The sequence below is a fragment of the Aythya ferina genome (assembly GCF_964211825.1).
Source record: "Aythya ferina genome assembly, chromosome: 8".
Classification (NCBI taxonomy): Eukaryota; Metazoa; Chordata; class Aves; order Anseriformes; family Anatidae; genus Aythya; species Aythya ferina.
The window spans coordinates 10,375,971-10,397,355 of NC_140304.1; the positions used below are offsets into that span (position 1 = coordinate 10,375,971).

The 21,385-nt window shown below is 42.6% G+C and overlaps 1 protein-coding gene across 3 annotated transcripts in view; it reads right to left on the reverse strand.

The window, feature by feature from the left end:
- TEDC1 (tubulin epsilon and delta complex 1) overlaps positions 1–21,385 on the reverse strand; it is a 76,133-nt gene that overhangs the window by 50,168 nt on the left and 4,580 nt on the right. For all 3 annotated transcript variants that reach the window (XM_084527707.1, XM_084527708.1, XM_084527706.1), the window contains exons 3-5: positions 18,633–18,835; positions 7,507–7,677; positions 1,513–1,611 (exon numbers count right to left, since the gene is read on the reverse strand). In XM_084527707.1, coding sequence (XP_084383833.1) covers positions 1,513–1,611; positions 7,507–7,677; positions 18,633–18,835 — 473 coding nt within the window. The remainder of the gene's footprint in view (positions 1–1,512; positions 1,612–7,506; positions 7,678–18,632; positions 18,836–21,385) is intronic.

Sequence of the window (21,385 nt, forward strand, 5' to 3'; positions counted from 1 at the left end):
AAGGGGTGGTTCTCATTTTATTTATTCGCTGTTTAAACTTGGGAAAGGCAGAATGAAACTTTCACAGATTACAACCAAGCAACATGAATGCCCAGTAACATTCCTTGACTGGACCATCCTGTTTGAAATAAATACAGATTGTTTCTATTTTACCCTGATCTTCTCCCTTACAGTACACCTGAAGCAGAAATCCTGACTGTGTCACCAGGTATGACATCCTGCCTGCTCAAATGGTATGGTCTCCCACTTCCAGATTTATGGTTTTAACCCAAGAAAGGGAAGAGCATGCAAAAAAGAAGACTTTCTGAATGATCTATTGACTGAGCTGTCAAAACCAAACAGGCTTCATTAGAGTATCATTATGCTTTAGTGTAAAATATCTGTGACAATTTCAGAATAAGGCTTTGGAAAAAAGTGGTTGCAAAGTTCTTCTACACAGCCTAGAAGTTTCTTGTCCCAGCCCACCAGACCTTTCTGGACACTTACTAAGCTCAAAGTCTGTAAAGTATGGGCCTCAGAGGACCGTGCTGCTGTCTGCTCTGAGCTGCTGAGCAAACCACAGCAGGAGAATTGTGAAGAAGAAAAAAAAAAAAAAATCTCAAGCTGACCTGGCCACTTGCTCTAGGAAAAAAACAGTATTCCAGGAAAACATTCTAAACAGCTGAACCTTTTCAAGAGGCTGGATGCAAACGGTTCATCCAAAGAATACTCAGTGATGAAAGATTAATGTGCACTTTACTTTAGGGAGTTTGAACATAAGACCATCTCCCATCTTCAAATCTACTTTCCTGAATTTCTGTGTGTGCAATATTTACAATGGCCATTTTGACTCTTAAGGTGTCAGCAGAAAGAGTATCTTCCTTGAGTAAACAGACGTGATTAGACTGCAGAATCATGCCAAATACTGATTTTGTGAGGACCAAAGTCTTAGATTTCAATCTGGTTTTAGTTACATATAGAAGAACTTCCATGAACTGCTTCGTAAAACAAATGCATTACATTGTACTAAAACAGGCGAATTGTACTACTACAAACAATAAATTGAAACATCTATGGTAATCAAATATTTGAGAGCAGCAGAAATATATCCTTACAGCTAAAACAGCATGCTAGGAAAAATAATGTTGCCCTAGGAGTTTCAGTCTGAACGCAGAAGAAAATTCTTTTTTACTTCGCAGATGACTGAACATGGAACCAGGTCACTCAAAGAAGTCACAGCAGTCGTCCTGCTATTCTAGGATGGGTTTATTCTACAATCCTTTTCTTCACTGGCACTTTTAGTCAGGTCTCTCCCCACTGCCTATCTACGAGTTTTTGCAAAACCCAGCCTAATATCTATCTTCTGTACCCTTTCAAACAAGGAAAAAACATTTGGTGGATACCAGTTGTAAGTGAGGAGACAGACAGTTCAGTAATACCGGTCTTTAATTCTGTTGGAAATGGTTAAAAGTGTTGTGAGGAATACAGTCTTAGTAAAGATAAGTGTCCAAGTATTACAGGAAAAAGCATTACCTGCTTGTAGTTCTCTGGCTCTCTGATGAGATCCATTTCTGTGACGGAAAAATGTCCAAGGATCTGGTCCACGTGAGAGCCACTAGTGAGTAAATGGATCTGGAACAGATTAAAGATATTTGTCAGTATGATGAGCAGGTCAGTAACAACACTGTTAGCTGCCATCTGACGGCTGCACGGATGCAATGGTGACGTGAAGCAGCAGCTACAAGCCCATTCCCAATGGATAAGCACGAGTATAGCTACTACCACCACCAAAACAGACCTCTTTAAAGCATTCTGCAGGGACTCATGAGCACACTCCACAAAACAGTCTGTCCAACACTATTACAAGAAACACATGCGAGAATTGCTACTGTTGTCACCACAGTAAAAGTGAAAGATTGCTCTCTTCATTATGTCTCTGAGTCTTTTTCCTTGTTTCCTTGCTACACACACTCTTGAATGTAGCATGAAGGATAAAAACATTTACATAGATAGCAGAAGTCTTAACAGGGGTAAAGGATACCCTCAGGATAATTTGCGATTTATTCCTTTAAAGCAGGAAATGCTACCTTGTTACAGCAAGATTCTGTTTTGCTGCTGTATGTTCTTGTTTTTCTCTTCCCGGGACCTTGTCCCAGCTGCACTGGTGATGGTGTCATCAATTACTCGACGAAGAAGCTTCCCAAGTTTGTCAAGGGAACAATAAAAAGCAATCCCTCCTATACAGAGCTGATCCCTTTGTTACTGTAATAACCGCAGCTGCCAAACAAGATAGCAGTGCACATTTGTCAGACAATCGCTCATATTTCATTAATATTTCTGCCAGAAGACAGAGAATGTTTCCTGCTTTTCTTTCTTTATTCTAATATGAATTTTATCATACACTTGGGTATTGACAACTATTTTAAAGTTGACAGGCACTGGGCAATTATCAACCCTTCCTTGAAACTTAGGAATATTTTAGCATTCCTTTCCCCAAACTCACTTCTGGTGACAACCATCTGTCACATGTGCAAAGCTATGCAAGTTTAAAAATAAAAAAAGCACCTCCCCACACAATGTTCTTCCTCTCTACTCACCACTCCTCTCGGCTGCATTCTTGTGTAACTGCAGCAGCAAAACCCTTGGGCCCCAGCACCGGGGCTGAATTTCAACCCCTCTTGCAGCTAGACTACCAGCTAAAGCCCAAAGCAAATATCCTAACGCTGGAAATGCTACTGAGACAAAAGAAATGGGTGAGAAAAGGGTGAGAGACAGGGCATGTGTAGCTGTCGCTGTACTCAACGGGAACAGACAACAGAGGAGGCAGGTTCGATTTAACCTTACACTAACCTTCTTTGCTCCGGAGTACAGGCACAGTTCCTCGAATGCCACTTCTAGGAAGCTTCCCATACCAATTCCTAAATGCCCGTGAGCTTAGGCAATTTGCAAAGAGATCAGCTTGCCTAATCCATGTAAGAGAAGATGAAAAAGGGACTTGTTCATAGCTCACACGCGTGCACAAGAGGAAAAGCTTCTACTGCACTAAAGAATGCACCATTGAGATCTAAGGGCAGATTCATGTTAGGAAAACAAAGATTTTCAAATACCAAAAATCTCCAAAGAAGATTTATTTAACCAATGCAGACATTTACAGCAGACTTCACACCAAGATATAGGTGCACCCAACAGCTGCAGCTCAGATCACTCAAACTACCAATAACGTGGTCATCTCTCAGCATCAGTCTGCCCTGTTATTCACAACAAGACTTGTCCCTGCCCCTTTGCTCTTTTACTCTATCAGATATATAGACACCACCAATCTAATCCACTGTAATACATCTTATTTTATACTGCTTAGTTTGAAGCAGACACAAGAAACCTCTCCTTTCATTGGAGGTATTTCCCAGCACTGCTTTGCATCCCTCTTAACAGAACACAACTCTTGCTCTTACAGTTTCCAAGCACATTACAACCACTGTAGTCATTTTACCACAATCTGATAACAACAGTTATGTTAGAGTCCCTCTCCTATTGTCAGGAACTCCATTTAATATCGTTTTATTCCTACTAACCTATGCCCATAGTCCACAATCAGGTATCTACCTGCTTAACAAAATTCACATCTTAATTCAGCCTAACCCTCCCCTATTTCAGCTGTAATTTGTCCTAGTTTTCAGTGGATAGAGGATAGCTGAAAATACCCACAGGAAATCCATCAGCTTTGCAGAAACTCCACTATTTCTTCTCACATGCTGATTGCGGCACAATGAATTTTTTTAAAAAAAGACAATTTTAAAATATTCAGGTTCCTACCTCTTTGTCTGAAACTATACAAGGCTTCTCATTCACTTTTTTTTTTTTTTTTTTTAAGGTAAAGTGGCAATTCAAGGTCTAACAAAAAACAGCTGCTCTCCCCCATGAATTCAAGAGGGATCAAAAACCTGGCAGATATTCCACTGGTACTTGATAGAAAGAAGAAGAAATGGAACAGCAGGAGCCATGAGGCGTGCCTTAAGATGGTAATTTCTCCCTCATGCTTCGATATATTTGAATGCATACCAGGTAAATAAGTACCACTGAGAATTTTGAGGGAATTAAGGTAGAATTGCTCTATTATACTTTCAAAGCAGGCCAACCTGCCCATGTCGAGAAGCCATTATAACGTTATTCAACAGCTCACAGCCTCAGGCTGCAAAGCTCCTCAGCACCAGAGAGGTTAAGATTTCCCTGAGGAGGTCTCCATCCTCCAGCAGGCCACGTGTGCGTCTGTGAGCTCCAACAAGCCTCCCGGGAGCTGCAGTCGCTCAGAGCAGCTCATGAGGGCTGGCAGAGAGGAGCAGCTAGTCTGAGCACCTAACAAGCAGTTAGGCTGTAGATCCAGGGAAGCTCCCCTCCTCACTAACCCGAATTGCTTGCTGCACAACTTCACGCCATCAACCTTCAGCAGCTGCAGACAGGACAGAGAACACGGGGCTCTCAGCGATCCCAGACCCCAGAGACGAGGGTTTCAGTTACCGGCTGTGCACTTTAGAGAAAGAAGAGTCAGTTATTTTTCCATTTCACCTCCTATTTCCCTCCTACCATTCCTCTTCCCTTTCTCCAGGCAATACAGCGCTGTTTCATTATGACATGAGTCATCACTTGTAACCTGAAAGTACACGTCCCCCATCACCTGAGCAATTCAGTATTTTTTCCACAAAATCACAGAAGAAAAATCCTCTTGTATATCTTCAGTCCAGCCCCTTGCTCTGACAAGGCCTATTGTCAACACATGCATGCAAGTTTTGCAAACCTTTGAGGATGGAAATTGTTCATTATCTTTGCTGACCTGCTCCAACGCTGCCCATCATCCCAAACATGCTTTTTCTAACATGCCTGAACCTGCCATGCTACCACCTGAGGCTCTTTTCTCTTAGCCTGTCATCTGGTACTACTAAAAACAATACAGAACCATTTTCCGTGTAACTACTTGTCATTTAGCTGAAGGCAGCGATTTGCTGGTGCCTCCCACATCCAGACAGCACAAACCCAACTCCCTCAGCTTCATCTTGGAGACCACGTTCATCTTAGCTAGTCCTTCGCCATCTTGGTAGCTTCTTGTTGGATCCTCAATAAACAATTCTCATTTCCAATAGCAATATCCATGCTTAAAAAATAGCGTGGCAAAGCAGTCATTTCCTGAATGAGAACATTTTCCAAGCATGATGCATTTTTCTCAGAAAGCCCCAAATAGAGAATATGGTATTTTAAAGCCTGTGTGAGTCACAAAATGAAATCTGTGGATGTGTCGCCACTGCTTGGCAAAAACCATAGCTCATGATCAGCAGTAAATAAGACTGTTTCACAGCTGAGATACATAACCTGGTAAGTTATTAAACAGAGTAAAAGCCATAATTATCATTTTGTAGAGAAAGCCCTCTACATCTGTCAGTGTAATTAAAAATCATAACACTCATTAGCCTTTCGCATACCATGTTTGTGGTTTCTATGAGAAAAGCAACAGCTCATACAGGTCATATTGGATCAGCTCAGTCCTGTAACAAAGCAGAGTAGCTTAAAAGTTTTAAAACTAAGTTAATGCAAAAACAAAAGTTTTCTATAAAGAATCAGAAAATATCAATTGTTGTTTATGCAGCTGTTAAACTGTACACGTTATGTTCTGCAATACCATGAGAGTTAACATTAATGTGGCACTGTAATGAAATCCCTTCCAGCCACTTTTGCCTTTCAATTTTTCTGCTTTTAATTCAGACTAAAACATAAATCAGAGCCCTGCAATTTATTACAGCTCTGACAGAACTCCCACAGTCACACATACATACCTCACTGTGCATCATATCGGTGTGTGATCACCACTGGAGGAGCTGGACTCCAGTCCATCCTCGGGTGGAGAACTGCATCATATTTAACCTGTCTCCTATGTTCCTGACTGCATCAGTCCTAACATTAACATTTTCCCTCAGGTAGCCAGAGGGGGAAAAGAGCCCAGGTTTATCTCAAAGGACAGTCCCCATAGGAGGTCATCATGTCCCCTGTCAACAATTAAGCAGTGTTGCCTAATCAGCACCTCTTCCTTTCGGCGCCCGATCTGGACCATGAGAGAGTGTCTGTTCTCGAGGCCCCTGGTTTGACCTGCTCTTAATTCTTTCTTGCTCTCATTAACTGCAAGCTGAGGTAGTGAGACTGCCTAATGATTTGTTACTGCCACCTCCTAGCTCAGTCAGAGCACTGATGATGAGTTACGGAGATATTTGCCTCACCTACCATAAAAATCAGCGTACCCAAAATAGAGGTAGCTTTTCAAGGGGAGGAGATACCAATCATTTCATTTGAGCTTTACATCATTAAGACATCTCTTCCAACAGCATCACTGTCTGTAATCTCAGCGCAAAAGCCGAGGATTGCACCTGCACTTAAAGTGAATTGCTATCTTCCTTTCCAGCTCAGGAAAGCACATTCACTGTGGGCAACAAGAAGCAAAAGGTTACTTTAGATGCTGCACACACAGCACCTGATCTTTCCCTTGGGCTGTCAATCAGACATCTTCCCCAGCAATCAATTCATGTAAAGAACAAAATGTAACCTCATTACAGTTTTCAGCCTTGCTCTGTCACATGCAGGATTAAAGCCAAGAAGGCATCTTCATTCAAAAGCCTCTTGTTCTGATTCTGACGACTTTCTGATGTGCCTTCTTTGAGGAGAAGTTTCTTAAACCTGTTCTTAGCCTCAGAAAGATTCTCTATGAAGCTTCTGGGTACAACACCAAGCTGATCCATACAATTACCTGAAGAGATGTGAATGCAGAAGGTGGGGGGAGGCAAAAGAAAACACCACTGAATAACTTTTAGGAGTATTTTTATTTATTTATTTTAACTTGTCTCAGCAGTCGCCACTGCTGTCAACCTTGAGCCTACAGGTTGTTTCTATGCTAAGCAGACATGGTGCTCCCAGATATCTGCATTTCTCACGTGGTCACATAAACATTGTTTGTGAAGCGGAACGGAACGGGAATCTCAGCGATGCAGAGTGCTATTCTATCCCGATTTTAAAAGGAGGTAGGTTTTTTGGGTCCTGTTTGGATGCACCCTAGTACTGCAGAAGGGGAATCTGCATTTTGTTTTGCTGCTATCACTTTCAACACCCGTGCTCAATATTTTGAATGCACTCTTGTGATAAACTAACATCCAGAGTCACAGCTTGGCTCTGGGAGCCAAATGCTCTGTCACGCTTCTAGCAGGCGTTTTCTGAGAAACACAGAGACAGCTTACCTTGCCACAGAAGTGACTAACATGCTAACGTCGAAGGGAAACTTTTATACAACTATAACCTTATGAACACAGTCCGTGCTTTATTTTCTCATTGTTCTGCCCCACTGGGGAAAGGTGAGGGTATTTATATTTAGAGTAATTCACTTTTATCTAGAGAAAATGCCGAACTAGCAACCAAGAATAATTTATACATGTAGCACTAGCTGACGAGGCTTTTAAATAATAAACAGTGCCACAGCAGGTTACAGGAATCATTTACCTTATGTAAAAGTTTGCACTGCTCTTGGTGCTGAGCATGCAAACTCCGCCACTGGAACCTCAGCCTCCCATTTAGCCACTGAAGGTATCGAACGTCAACTCTGTCTTCTGGCCCATATTCAGGTGCTATTTCAGTTGTACCCTGCTCGCTCTGAGACAGATCGTCTTCACACTGAAAGCAGAAGAGAACACCAAAATATTTTAAGATAGCTTCAACATTTTCAAATCAATCAGTAGTGAAGAGCATACAACACAAATGGGGCAAAGAGGAAAAAAAAAATTCCCCAAACTCCAGCAGGCAGAGAGCAATTACAATCTTCTGGAAAACAGGACTGGGAACAGCCTAAAGGAATACTGAAGTCTGGAATTAGCATCAGCTTCTCAGCTAAAATGTGGTGAGCTGTCTCCTCTCTTGTCCTTCGTTTTCCATACCCAGGAAGACACAAAGAGAGATTCTGAAATACTAAGCATAATTTTCATTCTGCTGCAGCCAATAAATAAGCAAACAATCCAACCACCTTCACCTTCTGGATGCAATTTCTCCTTGGCTAATGGTACAAAGCAAGACATTTCTGTCATATTGCCTTCCCAAGGAACACGGAAGGAATTCCAGCTCCCCCAGACTTGCACAAGGAGATTTACAAACAGACCTCCTTCTCCATTTTCAGCTAAGACTGCAGATTGCAAATGAGTAAGAGAGGAACACATGGGCTGGCCCACTTCTGATGTCAGGAACACCACATAAAGGTGGATCTGTCAACTTCATCCAGCCTGAAGGAAGTACATACAGTAAGCAATCCATAACTCTACAGCATGTAAGTAGAAATAACACAGAACTGCAAGGGCCCAGAGGTTCAGAACTGGCATTCTCCAGCTAAGAAAGTGTCTCCCAGTTGGATTCAACACATTCTTTGAAGTAGAAACTCAAGAAGTCTACTTGAAATATGACTGTTTTCAAGAAAACACTTGAGCAGATATTTGTACCCATAGACCTCAACGGTATTTAAACATATGTGCTTCCCTGCTTCGCAGACTTTCACCTTCAATAAAATCTTATCGAGATTCAGCTGGCAGGCAAAGCTGCTTCCAATTTGGATCCGCAACTAAAAATGCAAACTGCAAAAATGCAGAAATACGGCAGTTTCAATCTTGCCTTAAATGCAGGTTTCAGAAGGTGTGCATCTGTAACGGTGATCAAATAACCCCTAATACCTGTTTTAACCTATTGCCGCAGTTGACAATGCCTCTAACACAATGACTGTTCCCATTATTTATAAGCACAAAAATGCTGGTCTGGTCACATAACAAAACGCATCGAGATTTGTTCCCTTCGTTCTATGGCTCAGATAAACACGTGCTATAAATCACAGCAGCAAAGGGTTCATAAAGGGCTTTTCCTTTTAAAGGCACAGATTTGTCTTGAGGAAAAAAAAAAAAAAAAAAAGAAGCAAGGAAAAGACCACCTCCTTTGCAGCAAGCGTGATGTCACTCTTTTTCCTCAGATGCTGTCAGCTTTTAGCACCAAAAACCAAAAAGCACTGAGCTGTGGAGCACTGCAGGCCTTGCTACAGCACCTGCACAGTGCAGATCACCTTGCCACCATCAGGTGAGGTTTGTGGACTATGAAATCATACAGATATGCTTACTGGGTTGGCCCTAAACACTACCCAAGCAGCTGGGTATTAGTACATCAGAGGAAACACACGTGTAAAGAACACTAAAACACTGCAAATAAGCAGCCAGCAAGCCACAGGGCCAAAGACAGAGCTCAGCACGTGACTCTGCCCTGCTCTCATAGCTGGGATTCCCAGACTGAAATATGCATTTCCCATCAATTACAGTTCAACTCCAACTCCCCTGGATTAGAGGCTTGAGAATAGCACAACTACTGCTCTCCTGGGGATTCGTTTAAGGAAGGAATGGCATTAGACTCAATTGCTTTGGCAGTAAAATGACAAACACCATGCAGAGCTAATTTTATAGTAGCAATCTGCCTTATTAATATTAAAATAAGCCAGCCAGCCAATGCATTTTTAACAGAAACTCTATTATTTATTCCACAAACTGCGCAAAAAATTTCCTTTTGCTATGAAATACTTAGCCTGTCATAAAGGTAAACAAGGTTAAAAAAAAAAGTCTTGCATATTATACTGTGACCTCAATTTCCAGAGCCATCTCCACAATCCAAAACTATTTACTGCTCTCCCAGTGCGAGAAAAATCACTAAAATACCAACCCAAGCTAGAGTCCTTGGTTCAAATATCACTGTGAATTTATCTAATCTATGCGGTAATTTGGGTGCACACCTGCGGTTACTTCTGATTTACAGAAGTGCCTATTATTTAGGCAAAGCCACAACAAGGCAGGTACCCAGAGCTCTCAACAGCCTCCCCTCACTTGGATGCTCCACACCAGCTCCAGCAGAGACAGCTCCACAGCCACTTACCAGAAGAGCTTTTTGCTTAGAAACTTTGCTGTAATTAACGTTTCTCTGATTCTATTTCAGACTCCAGCTACAGAACGGTGCCACAGGCTTGCAGGACAAATGCCACCTTATCACGTGTTGATACTGTGGTGCAGTGCTGGATTTTTGTCCCATTACACTGTCGATATCGCAGCAAACTGGATAACGCAGACTCACCAGGGCACCTGTGATCAGCACAACTGTTAAGCAGCAGCTCGCATGAAGCCTCTCCATTTCACTCCCACTGCCTCACCCCAACAAACTTTTCTGCCCTAAACGTTCACGGTACTGCTATAAGAAGATCTCAATGTCTATTTACTAGCAAACTTGGAAAACCCAGCACAGGCCTGATGACAGCACCACGTATATATTCACCCAAGTTCTCTTCCAGCCCCTTCCTGAACTCCCAACCTGCCCACACTTACCCACACCTTAAGCCCAGGCCTCCTGTGGAGAAAGATGCAGGCAAATAACCAGCTAAGCCCCGTAATAAGTGCATGCTCCAGGACAGAGCAGAGCACCAGCCCAAGGAAGGCAGCTTACAAGCTACAAAACCTACCCAAGCTCATTAAATCAACTCTGGTTTACTCAGAGCTAAGAGCATGTGTTTAAAATCACTGCAAAGCACCCTAGAATTTAGTCTCTGACACAAGTTTTGCCCTCAGCATTCCTTCCCAGGCTATTTCAAGCCCAGTTGTTATGAAAAAAGATACCAGAGCATTCTCAAAACACTTGAATACACTTGTGGCTAGACAATGCAAAAAGAGTTAACACGGCCCTCGTGGGGCACTCTGTGCTGGGAAGTTGGGATTCACAAAACACTGAGAAAAGCCACCAGATATAGAAGTACTTAGAAGAAAAGAATAAGGGGTGTGAGAAGGAAGGGTGTGAAAAAAGACACAGGAATGTATCAATTTAATTCCTATTCTATATATCCAAGCAAACAACTTTTATGCAGCTTGCTCAGAGAAAAAGTAAAGATTAAGAAGTTTCAACTTATGGCAGAAATAAAGCCTTCCTCGCTGGTTTGAAATACAAAGCAACTCCGTGTTATTGGAAATGAAAGAGCAATTTCACCCGCAGCGGATGAAGATAAATTAAACAAGCACTTTGTCATATAAATAGTTCATCAAAGAACAACATAAGCATCAATGCGTTAGCAGAAATTGAGAAGGGAACATTTTCTGCACGGCTTGTTCCCTTTGAGATATGAGCATTTTAGGGACCTGGGACGGGGCTGACCTTGGTCTGTTCATACCCTTTGAATAAACTCAACTCCAAAAATTGATTTAAAGTAAAATCCCTTCCAGATTCAGGGGAAATCTTGAGGGGAAAAAAAAAAAAAGCACAAATAGTACTTCAAAGAAAACCCTGTATTGGGCAACTTACTTAAACTTCTACAGCTTCCCAACTCACAGAGAGCTCTTAATGCTTACACATTCTTACATGAATGCAGCTACCATGCAGAACAACCACCACACTGCCTTATTTTGCCCTGCACACTCGATGGAAGTGCAGAGGCCTGTGCTGCCTGCATTGCTGTGAAACAAGGCTTCGGCAGGGCCAGCTCCCTGAGAGATGCTCTTCTGCAACGATGAGCTGCCATCTGTTGGTAAATGAAGGACCACGGCAGGCTCTGGTTCATCCCCAGCTCACTGTAGCTTCTCCCCGTGATGCATCCAAATCCCTCCAAGGACCAGCTCTCTGCTTCTGTATCTGGACGGCCACCAAACCGCTTGCTGCTCTTCCCGTGGCGAAGCAGCTCTGCTGGAACCTGCTTAACCCAGGGATGTATGCACCGAGCCTAATCCCCAGCTGACAGCAACCCTCGAGCACAGCAGCACAAAGCAGCAGCCTGTTAAACCCTCTAATGAGTGCTCCCACCCTCGTGCTCACTTCCACCCAAATTAATCCGTGCCTAGACACAAACTATTTACTCACGGGTGCTGCTCAAATCCTAGCTACCCTGTGCGTGCAGCCTCGCATCCCGGCGGTGGGAAGACGTGTGTCTATATCGCTCGCTGCAGGACTCAGGAGAGACAAAACAATCACATAAATCAGAGCAATAAAGTGCTTATGCAAGCTTTTACTGAGAGCTCATTCCGAGCTGCTCGTAATTCACACAATGGTTTTCATTTGACATAACATATGTTAATCAATGTAATTACATATCTTTAAATAGGGGAGAGGTGTTTTTTTTTTTTAATTAAACACCATAGCCAGAAGTACCAGAGCATCAGACCCACCTTCCTGATACAGCCCTATGTCTACCTGTGGGAGGGAAAACATGAAAAGGAACAACTCAAATACATGGATGCGAAAGGGGCAACACTATTTTCATTAACAGCTCCATCAACATTAATTGGATTTCCTCCTAGACAAGGCAGGATGCAGACAGCTGTGCGCATGAGGAGACAGGGATGGTGTAAGAAACCTCTCCCACGGGATGCACGCAGCAATTAGATACCCAGATATCCACAAACAGACGTGCTCACAAAGTAGAAGCGATACAAATGACTGCTTTATGTATTCAGACAACACACAGAAGCCAAATTACTGAACTAAACACCTGGTAAGGCAGCCCTAACCCACAGGGTCCCACGTTCTGCAGGGCTCAGTGAATGCAATACAGATAACGCCTTGCACTGCGCTTCTGCCTGAGGCTTTCTTTCCATGTCCACGCTTTCCTGAGGAAGAAGTGCTTTCCTTCAAAAGATCTTGCAGTGAGAGTTATCCCTTCTCACAGAAGTGGGACACCAGAAGTAGAGGGTGTTCCCATTTAAACCAAAAGGGCAAAGATAACCAGAAGGTACCAAAAGGTGCTGCCTGCTCCCTGCCACTGGAGGGCAGGAGAGACACCGAATAATTTTAACATTACTTGGCTTCCCCAGCACCCATTTTAGCAAAGGACACAGTACCAGCATCACCATGGCAAGGCTTCCCATGAGCACATCAGTCCTCATCTTCCTCTCAGCCTGTGAAAGCTAGAAGGGCTCTCAAAAAAAAGCTTACGAGCACATTCACTGTGTCAAACAAAAATAAGCGTTGCTAACCATGAATTTTCCACTAGTCTCTAGCAAAAGTTAGGGGAGACAAATTCTGCAGAAGAAACTTTAGGGATCCTGTGCCCTCTATTGAGCTTTCCAGGTCTTTAAAAATAGCGTACATTAACAGCTACTATAATAGAGCAACAGTAGCAGCAACAAGATAAATTGTGAGAGTTACAGTAAGACAGGAGGTCAAACAGAACAGAAGCGTAAGCAAAGGGAATGGGGGAGGCAAATCAAAAAATGAGAGCTGACAGGCTAATATAGCCCGTGAAAACATGGAAAGCAATTATGCTTCCAAGTCAGAATCAATAGGTTAATAAGATTCCCTCCTTTTCTCCACGCTGTAATAGGTTAAAAGGGAAAAAAACAGAAAACTGCTGTTTTCTGACAGTAGTGTCAAAGGTGTCCTGGTTCTGTACTGGGGTGGGTGGTAACGTCAAGCTGGGCTGCTACGTTCACACTTCCATCTAGCAGTGTGGTTTATGGAGCAGCAGGGCCAGGCGAGACTTCTGGAAAAAAAAAGGCATCCTGACAGCAAGATTAGAAATCAGGCAGAAGTCTCACACTATATTGGAAATAGCCAGCGAGCCAAGCTAGGCTGTGACAAACAAGAGATTAATCAAATTGCAAACCCAAGAGTCAGAAGGCACATTTAGTTTCATTTCCCCCCACACGAGAAGTAATGAAACCGAGTTCACTTTGGCATGCTAGCGAGACACCCATGAATTCCAAGTACACCAGCCATAACAGCTCTATTTGTTGATTACCACGAATTCACAAAAGGGGAGGGGAGTCCAATTTCACACAGAGGGCAAGAAGCAGGCAGAGGGAATTACTGGAACCAAGAACAAGTGTTTGTACAACATAGCTTGGTGATAATGAGGGAAATAACATCATTACCCTCATCTGAAAACTCCACAGCCTCCACACATAATTAAATTATTGGGCACATAGATTAATTTCAGCTGTAGAAATAATACCAGCACAGGCCACATACCTCCACAGGAACAGAAGGAACGCATGCCCACAGAGCACTGCTATTATCTGCACAAGCCATTGCACAGATTTGGATAAAGCTGTGGTATTATCAGTAAAATTTAAAAAGCAAAGCAAAAATAAAATCAGTCAAATGCTGGATATGCTAAAGAGGCAGGTTTATATCAATTATCTGCTTCTTAAAGAGACGGGGAGAGAGAATGAGAACTCTGCAGGTCTATTTTATAGGTTTAGTGAAGGACAGTTTTAGTGATGAGTGGCAGAGAAAAATAAATGAGCAATTGCACTTCCATTGTTACGGCCTTATACACAGGGTTCAGGCTTCACTGACACAACTAGATGTTTATTTTATTCTATTTTTCCTTCAGCTGTGGGCAGCCAATGCTTCTACCAGGTTTCTCTCAAGGTCCTCTCATTCTTTGTCTTCCTTCCTGGGTGAAGATCACCCAGACACTCTGCAAGAGATGTCTGGCACACAGTTTTGGTCAGCAACATGTCAGACTGCAAAACAAACACCTAAATTAGGCACAGAGACTCAGCACAACTAGCAGAATTCCTCCACAGGATGCAAGAACCCTAGTTTCATGGAGGAACCTATGCCTCCCTGCATTAATGGGTTTGATTTGGAGAGAAGTGGTGGTTGCTGCCCAGCCTGGCAGTTGTAGAAGCACTGGATTTGTCTGTGAATTTTCACAACTCAAAACAAATTAAGAAAATCCACCACCAACTGCACAGGCATGAAACCAAGCGGAAGAATCTCCCTGGAGAAGTCCATTATCTTGCCAAACTGAGCAGGACTTGCCACAGGTAGTTCTTTATGCAACGCTTTACAGGCTGGTTTTCAGATGTGGCGGTTTTTGGTCTGTTTTTAAACTTTCCCCAGCAGTCTAGGATTTTCATATGGAATCTATGAACAGCACCTGAGAGTATTCCTCACGTATGTGACTATCAAAAGCAACAAAAGATGCCACATCCAACATCTCTGCAGTGCTTATTTGAAACAGAAGTCCACACAGGGTGTAAAAAGCCTTTCAAGGCAGTGTCCATCAACTAATCACTCATGCTTTAAGGCCATAAAAACAGGTGAGAATGCCCAGGTAGACTTCTATATGTGTGCCTCCAACTCAGACCGCACTCAAGTCTTTACAGGACTGATAGAACTAGGGACTTTTTATCTACTTATATATTTAAAGGAGTTGACTAATGCAATATTTTAACTTTTCACTTACCACCTCTGGTGTCATCAACCTGCTGACAAACCCATACAGTAAATATAAAATGGACTTGAGCTACAGATAGAAGGGGCAGCATCTCCCCCAGTCCTGCTAGCTGGTGCATCCTGAAGGAGGAACATCACACCTGGCTCAGCAGAGACACTGCAGCACTGCCCTTCTAAAAACAGGAGCTGGAGGCCATGTGAGACAAGGTGCCCTGCAGGATTCTCCTAACACATCAAAGCCGTCAGCCCATATAATCATCCCAGGTTACTAACCGTACCTGTCCTTACCAATAACTGCCCTCAAGATTATTATTTTTTTTAATTATTTCAGACACACTAAGCACTACCTCCTAGCATCCTAACCCTTTCGTCATGCTTTTACTGTTGTTTAGCTCATAATTTTAGAAATCACTTAACTTTTGACTCTGAAGATCTAAGTGCCTGTAAAATTAAGCTTGTTGGATGCCTTCCCGAGCTCAGGATCTTAAAGCTCTGAACCCCTTGCAGCGGCTGAGCTCAATGTCCATCATGTGTCATGAATACCCTTGTCCTCTATAAATAACTGGCCCGAAATCCTTCAGATGGAAGTGTTCAATTTGCAGGGGGGAAAAAAACTGTGTTGCTAAGGAACAGCAGAGAAGAAAAGGCCATAGAGAGGTAATCTGAAATGAAATGAACTGAATTAATTTAATTGGCCCTTGATATGTTGGGTATTTGGCATATTATCAGCAATTTAGCTGCCTGTAAGCTTTGTTTCCAACATAGCCCGAAAGAATAGTCCTCACTGCATCCTTAATTTTGGGATTAGCTGCATTCTCTCCTCTTCATACAAAAGAGCCCGTCCACATCTGTGGATTTACAACAAAATTTTAAAAACAAGCCACATGCACGTCAGCTGAACTACAGCTATGCCTACAGTTCTTGAGGCTCCATGTTTTTAGACGAAGACAAAGGGGAAGGATTTTCTTCACATTTATTCTCTCTAGTAGACCAACAGATGTGCTTTCCTGGTAAGTACTGGCTTCCATGCTTTGCTGATTTTGGCAGAGATCTCGGCAGTGCACAGAACCAAATAGTATTTCAAGGATTTTTTGTTTTGCAACATTTTCATTTCAAGAAAATATTTTCAATTGTTTATAATACGTTTTAAAAAGGGCTCCATGTGGTGGAACATTTTTCAGGCTCTTTCTCAGCTGAGAGCTTCAGTTGTTTCAAAAAAAGAAACCGAAATGCTCTTTAAGACCGATCTTTCTCTAGAGAAAATTTTTCTAGTTGTCCTGCCTTTTCCTTCAATTTACTCAAACAGAAGAGAGTTGCAATTGCAGAGACTGCATCTCTGGCATGTTTAGAAATGTCTGTACAATCTGTTACGTATCTTCCAACACTTCAGTTTTAAGTACCAGAAAAGCCTGGTATTTAACATTCAGAGTCAAAATTGCAGCACTTCAGTTGTTCAAGCTGTACTTTAACTTACCAGATATCAGGTGTCAGAGTGACAACCTCACCTTCTTTCCTTCCTTCCTATGATTTCAGGGGGTTAAAACATTGGAAGGAAATTCCAATGAGCAGGTACCAAGGAAGGTATCCCACAAAGTAACACAACAATAGCTATCACACTTTTATTCAAACAGGTTTTCCTGAGTGGAATACAAGGAACTGATTCCTTACCATTAGAAGGTGTGTGACCCACCTATCTTCTGGTTCACACCCATCATTATCTCCTGAACTGCGCGCTTCTAGATCTTCACTTGCTCAGGTTTTATTGGTCAATTTGATTGGTTTTGTAATTATCAACCAAAAGATAAGGTATCTCCCTGAAAATTCGGTTTAACTGCCTCGTGATACAGAATCTCAAAGCACGCTGTTTACATGTCCTCCACCACTACAACCTATTATTTCTTTCCTTAATAGCAACTGTTTTTATAAGTTTTATTACTTGCAAGTTTTATAATGAAAACATTCTAGGTGAACACCGAAGAATACAATACAACAAGCCTTACATACATACACTGACTCCAACTCCCAGTTTATAAACTTTTTTGTCTGAGCTATCGAAAAAAAAAATCCAGACCTGTAAACACTGTTTTGGACAGTTATTGGAAAAAAAAAAGAACATGAAATAAGTATGTTTTTGAGAAACACAGGTGGAGCAGATTACAATTGATGCAAAAGGCACAGCAATAAATTGCTTAATGCCTCTCCATGTGGGCATATGAGATAACATTCTTGTACCATAGTTACTTCAGCTTATTTTGGAAAAGGCAAAACTTAGTCCTTCGGAGAAAATAGTCTATCTGCTGCCTTATTTCTTGAATTCATGTTGCTACTACACTTCATTCATCCCTCTTTTGTAATAGAAATTAAGGATCAGAAAAAAAAATCTCTGCTATCACACAACAAAAAGCAAGAAAAAACAAGAAGCTTACAGTAAAAGTGTCTTCACGAGTGTGTTTCTCCTAAGGTCTTCAGGTGCCCTTCTCATCACCAGAGGGCACCACCACTCACACCCAGCACGCCAGGCACCACCTTGCAGCTCTTCTGCTCCCTTTTTTGTGCAGCAGTTGGAGTGTAGTAAGTGTGGTCTGTGTTCCCAAAATACTGCTCGTAAGGTTGTTACAGAAATGACTCTTCCCTTTAAATTGTTTTCCATTTAGCAACACGTGCTCTTAAACGCAAGGGATGGGTTCTACAAGCAGTTATCCTTGATCCATGTTATAACATGGGCTTGGGGTTTTCTTTTTGCCTTCCCCCACCCCGATCACGTACATTGCAGCTGAAATAGACACACAGCTATCCTCACATTACTTCAGACCAGGTTTTCTGTATGCTAACATCTTTTTACTGATGGAAACACAACTGCATACCTCGTTATTCTCTCAAAGAAGCTACAAGGTCATTAGTTACCCCAAGTAACTAATGTCATTAGTCATGTCATTAGTTACCCCAAGATGTTTTCTTTACGTTCTGTTTGCTTTAGGATTACTTGCTTTACCCTGTGCCAACAGACCCAGCATTCATGGCTCATCTGTTTGCCTACTTCCACTTCCATGCCCACAGCCTGGACGCAGAGATCAGTGACGTGCACTTACCTGCACTCCTCCTAACTGGTCTCATCTATACCGCAAGGAAAAAAAGTAATCACAGCATTCACTCAGGGAGGGGAGTTTGAGAAAGAGAAGGAACCCAGACCACCTGCACACAGAAAGTTTAGGAAGGGAATGAAAACAGGTTCCAGCTGCTGGCCCCTGCAGCTTTTTTACAAAGCTAGAATAAGGCATTTATTTTTATAAGGGCACCACGATACCACACACTGTGCACTACACACTAATGATAACACGGCTTCTGTCACAGAACATTACTTAGGGGTGGACGAGGTGGAAGGACACAAACAGGCTCACCATGCACACGGAGGTTTCATCTCCAGTCCTCACTCTGTTCCGAGCCAAGAGCTGTTCCAAGAGGCTGATTCTGTGCAGCAGCCAGGAAAATGCCAGCAGCAGCTCCCGGCTACCTGCTGAGCCATCGGAGGGGAGCCGATGGAGCTCTGGTCTGCCATAGCCCTGGTACCACAGCGCCGACTTCACAAACCTAATTTGGGTATCTGAAAAGAAGAAAACAATCACGAATAACACACTGTGCTACTCAATGCGTTCACCCATTCAGTTCCACAAACTGTTGCTCTGAGAATAAGATTTTTAATTTAGCCTAAGGTTAATGGAAAGCAGTGGAGAGCAGGGTTTGGTACTTTATTCGACAACTGAGAAAGGAAAGTGGTAACAGGTAAGAGATTTCCTTATGCTGTCCCATTCTGACCTACAGAAATTACTGCTAAGGGAAATGAAAAATTCAGAGTTGAGATCAAGGCTTCGTGGAGATTAACAAAAGCAAAAGAGGTAAATAGCCACCCTCGCTTTACCAGGACTCCAATTCACCTATTCATTTTTTATGAGCCACCAAGCATCCCATGAATTAGTAAATACCTCGAGTCACTTGACTCCTGAGCGAAACTGGAATTTAGAGATAGGAGTTTCGCAGCCTGCTGCAAATCTCTAAGCAGCAGTGGGCAGGCAGAGATAACGCAGCACACCACGCTGCATACCAGCCTGCACGGGCTACTTAGTGCTCAGGAACGCTGCAATCCATATTCCTTCACACCAGCAAATTTTACCTGACAGCTACGAGACAGGCGCTACAGAACTGTGAAATACAGATGAAAGAAAGATAAAATTATTATACAAACAGGTTCCGGCCAGGAAGCTTCCGCTCTGTACCAGGTAAAGTCGTCAAAAGTGTAATAAAGAACATAATTAGGGGCCACAATGATACCCAGTATATGCTGGGGAAGAACCAACAGCTGCTATAAAATTAAGTCCTGCTGAAAAAGCTGCTGGAGTTCTGCAAAGGCAACACCAGGCGAGTGGTTAAAGATTCAACTGATGCAGGATATTGAAGCTTCCCAGAGGCATTCAACTAGCAGAAAGAAACGAAGCCAGAAGGGTGAGCTTGCAACAACAAGTGACTAGCAGGCAAGAATCAGAGGGTGGGAAGACGCGGTGGTTTCACAAGAGGGCTCTGAGCTAAACCTCTGCTGTCCAACTCAACGTGACAAGGACGATATGAGAGCGACAGAACGATTGGCGCTGACGTGCAATTACTCTGTGGGAAGGAATGCAAGCTGATAATGAAAAGCCTGGACTCGCTGCGTTCTGTGATTTGGAAACGACAGATAAAATTCCTTTAAAAATAATGAAAAATGATGCACACAACGGGAAAAAACAATCACAACTTTTCTGATGTGGCAACAGGCTTGGAACGGACCACTGCAGTCAGGAACACAATTTTGGTTTATACAATTTTTCTGACAATATAACACTCGACCCTCTATATATCCAAAAACATCCAAATGCAAGAAATCTAAAAAGAAACCTAGACAGAACACAGAAGAACACTATCTGTCTATACCCACAATGACCTCATGTCTCAAACTCTGTGTTATTTCATTTCTTCAGCCCCAAAAGGACCATGAAAGATTTGGAAAAAGGTAAAAGAAAGGATAAGTAAGATCACAAACCCAGAACAGCTTCATTTTAAGAAATGACCACACAAGCAAAGAAGAGACTGAGAATGAGTATGACAAAACTCTTCAAAGCAAAGCCATGCCCTCTGGTTTGGGAAGCCTACAATGTAGATTAGTGAAGGCTGAAAGATTTAACTCCTGGAAGCATCCCTGTGTACTTGTTCTGTCCTTTGCCCTGGGCATCCATTTTTGACAGCTGTCACTATTGGACAGAGCTGGAGGAACCTTCAGTTTGATCCAGTTGAGGCACTTGTACAAGGTAAGGAGAAAAGCTGCTCTCCTTTCCCAGTGTAATGCTTCAGCATCTTTGTAATGCTCCATGTAGAAGGTACACACACACCAGCAAAGCACAAGCCTCAAGCAATCAGGGACTGTCACTGCTGTCCTTAATTAACATACTCATTCATCACATTACATACTCATTTGCCTGCTCCTTGGCCACTTGTGCTAAAAACATCCCTCAGCAGCCCCACGCACTGTAATCATTCTTTTGTCTAGCATCAACTGCTGAAGCCCAAGAACTACATCACGAAAGACTTCAAAACAAAAATGAGAAAAACAATACTGCTCTCAGAAGGAATTGGTTAATTATAAGAGGCTCTCACAGTGAAAAGAGAGGCCTGATTTGCAAAATGCTAAGGGAGTCTCATCTACTGAAAATAACACAAAGCCAAGACAGAACGAGGAGCTGTAACCTGACTTGTGCTGGTAACCCTACAGGAGCAGGGCACTGCTGCAGCTCTGCTGAGGCTGGAAGGAGCTGGTGGTCACCAGCCATCAAGCTCCTTGTGCTTGGACAAAACAGAGGAAGATGTGTTTGAGATTGAAGAGCACCAGAGTGCTCTCAAAACTGATGAAAAAACATCAGGAGCATGATTAAGCAGGCAACGTGAGGTGCAGAGCTACTAAATTTTTGCTGGACTGGTGTTCTGCAGGGCACAGCTTCTGCACAGATGTGTGACAATTGTTTTTATACCTAGCCTGTTTTGGCACCACAGACAAAAAGGAAACCCAAACCTCTAAATGACTGTTTGCTCTTGCTGGAGAACCTGTGAATATTAAAAAACAAGCAGC